Source organism: Morone saxatilis, unplaced genomic scaffold (genome assembly GCF_004916995.1).
Source record: "Morone saxatilis isolate NCDOM2014 unplaced genomic scaffold, NCSU_SB_2.0 Contig19, whole genome shotgun sequence".
Lineage (NCBI taxonomy): Eukaryota > Metazoa > Chordata > Actinopteri > Moronidae > Morone > Morone saxatilis.
Genome location: NW_023339751.1, coordinates 16,072,783 through 16,082,175, shown reverse-complemented (window position 1 = coordinate 16,082,175; position 9,393 = coordinate 16,072,783). Strand labels below are relative to the sequence as shown.

Below are 9,393 nucleotides of genomic sequence, written 5' to 3'. Positions count from 1 at the left end.
TCTCCCTTCGTCTCTCTCTCTCTCTCTCTCTACGTCTTCTTCGCTCCCTCACTCTCTCTCACTCTCTCCTTCAACCACAATGACCTATTTAAGCAACAACATGTCGGCAGTCAAGATGACAGGATTGTCAAAATACAGCGGTGAGGTGGCGACCACAGCTTTACCTTCATGTAATAGTTTAGAGTAATGAGTTTTACTGTGCTATAAACTGTCACTGTTAAATTCAATAGACATCTCTCTCCCTCTCACGCCTCTCGTTAATTTGCTGATGTTGTCGTGCTACGTTCTGATGTGAGCGGCTAAATCTTTCCTGGCTCATTTGACATGAATGCAAATGTGATTTCCTTCCTTGAGTAAAGAGTGAGAAAGAAGTACATTTGAAAACCACAGTCTGAGATTAGAGCCCACGTTCTCATGTGTCTTGCCTCGAGATCAAACGCGTAAAACAAACGCATTTCTTCAGTTTCAAGAGACCAGAGCGCGCCCTTTATGATGTTTATGTGCATGTTTCTCCTCTCTGTACCATGCACACTGAGTGCAAGCTAAGCATCCGACCTATATTAGAAATCTTTCATCTTGGGCAGACGTGTTTCCCATACATGTGATGTTCTTCTAACACTGTTAGAGGACGTTCTTGGCCTTCACAGGAAACCCCTTTGACAAGTGTGAGTAGATATTCTCTCCTTATATAAAAGCCAGCCAAAATGTGCTCTGACAGGCAGCCTCCAGAGTATTTTACTAACCGCTAGATGCGATTTTTCTCAACACAGACAATTATTTCTTTAGTTTATTGTTACCACGGATTGAATGTGTTTTTTGTTTTTTTTTACAGTTTAACAGCAGTGTAATTTAGAGATGTTGGGCATAATGCCTGCAGTAGTTGGCAGCCATCTCCACTTCTTCCCCTAAAGACATCATATTCTGGATAGTTAGGACAAAGTCTGCCCTCAATTTGACTGAAAAGCAGCTACTGAATTGTCGTCAGATCACAATAGGGGGGCACTATAGATAACATGTGGTTAGAGACGCTGATTAAAATCCACACAGGGTTTTTCCCTGTGTGGATTTTAATGACTTACATGGTGCAGTTTCACTCTGATATCTAAACTGTAATGTGACACATTTACTTCTGTTTCAACAAGAGGCACGGGTTCAAATATTGTGTTTTTTCTCTCTTTGGATGGAAATGTTGAATAGGTTTTGGTATTTTTGTGCCTGTTCCTACAGGTGGCTTGTACTCTGATACCACTATCTGCCTGCTAAACTTCCCCCCCTGGTGATGTTATGACCTAAATCTCCAAAATAACCCAGGTAAAATGTATACACACACACACACTTTACTGCTAGGCTATTGCGTTCAAACTAGAGTACTCCATTGTTTAAACATTGCCAGTGAGTGAATAAGAGAATAAGTTGTCCTACTCACTCTGTTTGAAGCCGAGGAAGGGGATCCTCTCTATGGGCGTGTCTCTGTCTTTCATGTACTTGTAGAGCTCTACTAAGAAAGTCTGCTCTTCTGCTCGGCTCTCCTCTGATGTTTCTTCCTCTTTCTTCTCCTTCTCCTCCTTCTCGTTTCTCTCCTCCTTTTCCTTATCCTTTCCTCTCTCCTTCTCGTCAGCTGAGGATCGTTTGCTGAGGCCATACGCCTTGTGTTTGGCTGCCGGGGTTATTTTTCCGTTGGGTACCGTTTTACAGTTGGGTTTGACCTGGGAAGAGCGAGCGTAAAGAGTCGGTGGATGCAACTTCAGAGGGAAATTGAATGCTTAACAGTAGGTTATTAAAATGATGTCAGACAGTCTAGATGAAATGTGTTTGGGTTCAAGCACAAACAAATATTCGTACAGGCCACAGAGGCAGCCTCTCATTGATTATCAATGGAGCAGCTCTTCTTGTCATCACAGATTAGGCACATATTAGTTTGACTCTTGCTTCGAGAGAGAATTGCTAATATTGATTCAACTGTCCAAGGTCATAGGAATAACAGCTGTGGAAGGGCTTTTAGGGCAGATATTTCCTTCACTTTCAATATATTGCAACCATTGTCAGAGTAGGGGCTCGATAAAAAGGAGCACTGTAAAATACAGAATCAATGACGCCTCAGTCAACAGGATGTGATGATTTCACTTGTTTGTAATACACATTTGCTTTCAATTTTCCTACCCAAGTAACACAATTTTAGTTGTAGATGATTCTTCAATATTCACTGTGTCTTGTTTTCGTAAAATGTAGTAGAAACAAAGTGAAAACTACTGTACCACTGTGGGACCATGTTGTACTTGTTTAAATGACTATTATGTGGTTGAAGGAAGAGAGAAAAAACACACAGATAAAGCAAAAACTATGCTATCAGGACTGATCTTCCTATGAATAAAAGAGTAAGACGAAAACAAATTCAATTGTTTAAGCGATGCAACAATTATCTGATTGACAGAAAAAAAATCTGCAAATATTTTGATCATTGTTTAAGTAAATGACAAACCTTCCCCCAGTCATTTGTGATTTTCTGCTTTTCCTAGACTTACGTGAAGTTCAATATTTTTTATATTTTGGACTTTTGGGCTTTAGGAAACTGTGACGAACATTTTTCACTGTATTCTGGTATTTTAGAGATTAATTTGATTAATCTGCCAAATTATTTTCTTAAATAATCGTTTGGTTGATAATATAGAAAATAAAATAAAATACCCAAAATATGATAATATCTAATATAATATCTTTCTTAGAATTGTACCCGTCCCTCTCATGTACACAAGTACTAAACCTGTCATACTGTCATACTTAGTCAACCCTTCACGGAACATGTGACCTTCACATTCACATGTTTTATTGCATGTGCTGTGCAGACTGTAACACTGCACTACCCTGCTGCTGTGTCTCTCACAGTGAATTGTTTGAAAATAAATAAATATAATACTGAAGCCTTGTTCTGTAACTAAAGGTACAAGGATGACCTGGAAAGCAGCTGCCTGACAACAGAAGTTTTGTGTCACATGTCATTACAGCAAAGCTGGTTCATGAAAGGGGAGTTACTATTCACTATATAATATTGTTCACATAATGTACTTTATTACTTTAATACTATTTCTCTGATAAATATTTGCATGTACATAAGTGCTACCTTTGTATACTGCACAAATATTTGCATAATTAACTTAAATTATAGTCCAACGTTTCCCTGTAATTTCATTAATATCTTATTGGATTTTTAAGAATGTAATTTAAAGAGTTTTCATTTTATTTTATTTATGTCCTCTTACCTTGGTAGTAGTTTTGCTCTCTGGGCTGCAGGGGTCCTGTGCTGCCACTGCTGTTGACCCCTGCATTGACCCCGACGACCCTTGACCCTGAGCCTGACACTGGGAGTCCCTCCTCTGGGAGATGGATAGTTTCTTCTTCCGAGGTCGCCCCTTTAGGTTCGGAGCTGAGGGAAAGGAAACAGAGACAATGAAAATATCCATTTAGGGGGAAATGCGACGCAGCACTGTTTGATTAAATCACTTAGTGTTTTCAGTTCTTTGTTGCCATTTGGCAAGTCTAATGTTTCTATCTTCTTACAATCTTAATATATTACATTTGAGAGGAAGAATAAAAGAGATATAAAAACCGTTATATCCAAAAATGTATTTCCTCTCTGGGAAGACTGACTTTCAGCTGAAGAGGATAGAGGCTATGGCAGGAACATTTATAATCAGGGAAAGGAATTTCACAGGCCTGCTAGCCTGTAGCTAATTATTTTTAAACTGGATTAGTGCAACATTGTGCTGAATGGGGTAGCAGGCTGCCAAATTGCTCCAATGTGCTAGTAAACACGATCCTCAAGTTCCCTGTAAGCCTAAAAGAGAAACTACATTTAAATTCAGACAGATGTATTTTTAAGATTTCAGATGAGGGCGTTGTAACAGTCAAGCAATTAGTATAATACTGTAAATGACAGATGCTGGTTAACCCACAAACCCACAAATGGGAAGATATTTTAAACACTTTCTGCTAAGAGAAATATTTGATACAGATGCTACAAAAACTCACCAACTCTCACCACAACAACATATATAAACTGGCTATGTTTTGTCTGTTTTTTCGCAGCAGGACTTCCATAGTTGTCCCCCTCACCATCAGCACCAGCATCATAAAGAAGTGCCTTATCCTGAAGCACCTCAAATGAGCTGATTGTCATGGCTCTATTTCTCTGTTTAGCCTGCTCATGTCTTAAAGCTGAATGCTGTTAATTAAAAACACATGAACCTGCCTGATAGGAGTTCTTTGTTTGAAAGGCTGGCAGATATAATTGCTCAGTTCACATTACACACACAATAAAGTATTTAAGCCCTCCAAGTCCTTTGTACACCCACGTTTATGTCAACCCGCGACTGTAATGTAACTTCTTGGCAGAGAGCCTTGCCTCCACGCAGCAACGCAAACAGAGATAAGCTCAGAGGAGAGAGAGAGCGAGAGAGAGAGAGAGACAGAACGAAAAAGAGAGAAACTTCAAACAATCCAAGTTCAGTCACGTATTTCACAGCGTCAACATTCTTTCTTTCCATCTGCAATGACAATTAAATCACATCCAAGGTTGTTCTCTGCCAAAAGGACTATGTGATTGTTTTTGTCGGATCAAATTCCCATCAAGAAAATGTTACAATAACACCGGAGCTGAATAAAACTACGAGGCAGTCATTAAAAAGGGTAAAATGATCACGACTCAGCAACCTATAACTTCATGTTGTTATTTTCACAACCGCTACGCTATGAAGAAACAGCACAGGGTAAATTCCAAGGGCATTTGTTGTGCATTTGTCATCCCTTTGGCACTAAAAAAACAAGTTTTCAACACTGTAATCTTTACTTAGAAAGCTGGGTGTGTTTCTTCCTTCAATGTTTTCTCATTGTGGTGCTCACTCTGCCTCTCTTATCCTGCCAATTACTCATTAATGCTGAGAAATTACATAATCCCAATCATTTATTTATTTACTTGTGTTTATTTTTGCTACATTAGCACAAAATCATAGCATTTATAGTCTAAGCTCATTTGTAAGGCTTCTGTAAAAAATACATGTATAACTGAAACAAAAAACAAACCTTAAATAGACGAGTGTGTTTTAAACTAGATAAAATCTTAGTAAAGTAACTTATGACTACATGCCAAACGTATACAGTGCATTAAAAAGACATATACAATCATACATAACACAAACATTATGTGACAGATGACTAATGCTTGCAGGTTTCACTTGCAGGAGATTTATTTTTTAACATGTGACATCAGTTTAAACAAATGTGGCATAGGTCTAAGTGAGGTCACACTCTTAGTGTGGTTCTGTTTTTAGTCCAATCACTAACCCCCCTGACACCCTATACTGAGTTACATAACCTGCCTGTCTGTTTACATTTTTCATCAGGTCAAATGCTGCTGCGTAAGAAAATGCTGCAATTACAGCAAAACGCTGCTGCGTAACATATGGTGACACAACAGTGAGCGAGTTTAAATTCATTGACTTATCGATGAAGGACAACCTGAACGCAGTTAGACAACCCAAGTAGATATTACTGTAAACTGGGGTCAAATGGTGCATTCATGTATTTTTGTAAACATACACAGACAGGCACACAAGGTCAAGCACAGGCAATCTTCCTCTGCAGCAGAAGTTGTGCAGAACTGCTGATCTGCTCTCTTTGTGGCAGAGTTGCATAAGGGAGGAGTCATCAGCTTTAAGAATAACACAAAGAAAATCAAACACGGACTGACTCTGTGCAGATTGATTTTCTAGAATGGAAACATAGACATTTATAGTCTGTAAAAAAACAAAGCAAACATCACAAGATAATGATTTTACAGCGCCCTGGGAGATGTGATATTTTTACCACTCTGTGGGCATTAAGTGTTTTTGTCAATGTACTAGAAAAGAAAGAGATGTATTTAACTATACATGATACTTCCCTCAACAAGCCAAAAATGGACACTATAGTCATACATCAAAAACGGCTGCTGACCAAGCTACCAAGTTCCTTTCTGCTTCCCATCAAGTTACTTATTTCTTAGTCGGTGGCTTTCAGCTCAACTGGGTCATTGACGTGACTTGGAGACATGCCTTGAAGTGACCAGAGGATTTTTGCCTGGTCCTACACAGACCCCAGAAGGCATACTACACACACAAACACACACACACACACACACACACACACACAAACATTAACAACAAATACACAACAACCCCAGATACAACGGTAGTAGTGAACAGCATTCTGGATTACGGCTTGTTGGAGGAAGGTGAGTCCATGCTCACGCATGCTCACGCATGCTCATGCATGCTCACGCACGCACACAGGCACACACACACATAAATACAGGTAAGGGGTATTCCCCAGGGTGTGAATCCATCATGTCTTGTCACAGAGCACAACCCCCGAGCCATGGAAGTCAGTGGCGAGATGCACAGCCTGACAACTTGATCTCCGGATGCAGCCGAACGCTCTCAGCTCTTAACAGCTTTACAACACGGCTTTGTCTAATAATTTCTCACCCCTCAGATTCAATTAAATACAGCCCTAATACCTCAGTTTCATTGCCATTCAGTTGATGTCAATGATAATGAAAAACTCATTAGAGACAACTCGGGAAGGGTTCTGACGGTTCTATGCATCAACAGAGTAGAGCCACAGGGAACCACAACAAAATGGACTGATTGATTGAGAGGCTGCTGGGAATGGAGAGACATATCAAGCCGACTGGAGAATTCAACTGATGGATGCCTCAGTTGATAACGCTCACAAAATTGACTGAAGAAAAAGCTCAATATCTACATGTGTTCACTTAATGATTGTCTCTTTAAAGAAGGGGGGTTGTAAAAAACCTCATTAAAGTAGATGGACAAATGATCGCTCTGGTGGTGCATATTTTTTTTATGTGACTGGCCAACTGAAATTAAAGCTTAGGGATCTAAAAAATACTTTGATGTACTTCACTTGATTAGCAGCCAACTACCTTTGGCAGTTTGGAATAACACTTATGACTGAAATAGTGACAACTACAGATATGTGCTGTGGTTAACTATTGTTAGCCACAACAATGGTATAGGTCAAGGGCAGGCAATTTTAGTCACTCAGTCAATGCACCACAACAACACAATAGACTGGCACAACATTTTGTACAAACATTCAGGGTCCCCCAGACGATGCAGATTTATGTTTCTCATATTAGTACAGGTATACTGTATACATGTTAAACTAAGATGGTAAATATTGTAAAAATGTTAAGTGCTGAGTGATGTGAACATTTAGCTCAAAGCACCACTGTTCTTAAGTACAGCCTCAGAGCTACTAGCATGGATGTAGACTGTAATCTTGTTTAACTCAAACCAGGAGTACAGGGACTGTTATTTTGCAATCTTCATTGCAATCTTCTTAGTAATCATATTATGGAAATTAGCAATAAGCTGTTATGAATGTTGTTCATTTATTTTATGGGCATTCATAAAAGGTCAAGCTGAAATAAATCACTTATAAAAGTTGTTGAGGAATACTACAGTTGGAAAGTTACGGAGAGAGACAAAACAACTCTGGTCAAACATCAGGTTAAGAAACCTGCTGAGCTCAATAATTAACATTTAGTCAATTAAATCTGGACCTCTTTAAGGATATAACAACTGTTCTAACTCGTCAGATGTGAAGTATTAACATCCGTTACTAGTTTTTATCCCCCATGTGACGGATTTACTGACAAAGAACCCACCAATCTGCACTTTCATTAAACAAAACACCCACTCATGTCTTTACTCAAACTCTTAATTCTACAGTTTAACTTGAACTTCCTTTCACCATAATGAGGTCCAAGGTCAAACAAAGAGGTGAAGGAGGAGGAGGATGAGTGAGGCATGACTAGAACAACCACCGGTAGGTGAAAAACATGTTTTGACATATTTTGTCATTTCACTTGGTTGCAAATTCACTACAGGCCTGACACCCACTCAGCAATTATCAGCATAGCTTGCAGCCAAAGGTAACATTCATGTTGCAATACATGGCCGTGTCTGTACAGTACATAATGTCCCCCAGGACAGAACAGAATACATTACAGTACAATTTTGTAATTGTTATATACCTTCTAAGTAATGTCTCATTAACTCTTTATGCAAGAGTGACATTGCCATAATAGCAGCATACATGTTAATAAATGCTGAAACATAAACCAGGTTTTTAGAGGAAGTATACAGAAATCATTCGAGTTGGTTAAGCAACACAGAGAAATTGACAAGAAATTACATTCCAACTCTGTTATAATCAATGTGAATTCTCCAAGAGAGATCTACTCAGTCAATTTGAAGTCACTCCTTAATGAGTTACACATTTAAGGGGCAGAGGACTTTAAGGATTTTTAGCCAAACACAGCGTAAAGACATCTGTAAAACATCCTACGAGTGCAGACCACAATGACCACAGCTTCAGGACAGATATGTATCCGCACAGGTGAGAAGGGATCCTCCCATGGGATGGATTTGTAAATGAAACTTTACCTGTGAATACGCCCACGCACAGACAAAGAAGGTCACTCAGGTCTGGCGTACAGGGTTACAGTGGTGCGTTGGAAATTTACAGCCAGTCATAAAACAAAAGGCACCATGACAGAAAATATCTAAACTATATAAGCACTGAGCAGATACATTTAGTGTGTTCAAAATTAGTGCTGATAATATAGAACTAATGCTGCCTAAAAAGGGAACTTCCTGGATGGAAAACAGAAGCTAAAATGAGATTTAAACAGAATAAAATAGGATTAAATAGAATATGATTCACAAGATTAAAAAACATGATTCATAAGGAACAATAATAGCACCTGTCAAAATTCAAAACCAAAGTAAATAAATCCTAACAAATAGTGAATAAAGCCTGACAAATCACAATACAAAACAGCCTCTGATACAACTCTTGAGACACAGACTTTAATCTGTAGAGCAGCGGAGCATTAAATGTGTGATCAGTGAAGTGATATTACACTTTGGTGAAACATTTTAACTCCACTGGAGGTGCAGGGATGTGACAAGGGAGGCTCCAAAGCAGCAAAGCAACAGTACCAGAGAGAATATAAAACAGGCAGCAAAGACTGATTCCTCAGCCAGTAGTGACAGGCGACAGTGCATCTTCACTATACATCAAAGATCTCAGAGGTTGGAGAGATTTCAAGTATTTCTGCTCAAGGACGACATTTTTCTGACCGGAGTTTCGGGAAGTGTCTGGAAATTAAGTTTTAGTGTTTCTGTTCTATTAAAAAAAAACATGAGCTAATGTTTCTTACTCAAGTTCATCTTTAAGAATATACCTTGTTTTTTTTTGTAGGCTGGGTTTCTGAAATACATTAAAACAAGAGGGTTTATGCATAAAACATTGGGTCCACATCACACC

At 38.9% G+C, this 9,393-nt stretch overlaps 1 protein-coding gene across 1 annotated transcript in view; it reads right to left on the bottom strand.

The window, feature by feature from the left end:
* The window catches only part of arid5b (AT-rich interaction domain 5B), a 71,952-nt gene that overhangs the window by 15,530 nt on the left and 47,029 nt on the right, over positions 1-9,393 (bottom strand). Inside the window, exons 5-6 of the mRNA XM_035663171.1 lie at positions 3,258-3,421; positions 1,427-1,706 (exon numbers count right to left, since the gene is read on the bottom strand). Of these exons, the coding sequence (XP_035519064.1) occupies positions 1,427-1,706; positions 3,258-3,421 (444 nt within the window). The remainder of the gene's footprint in view (positions 1-1,426; positions 1,707-3,257; positions 3,422-9,393) is intronic.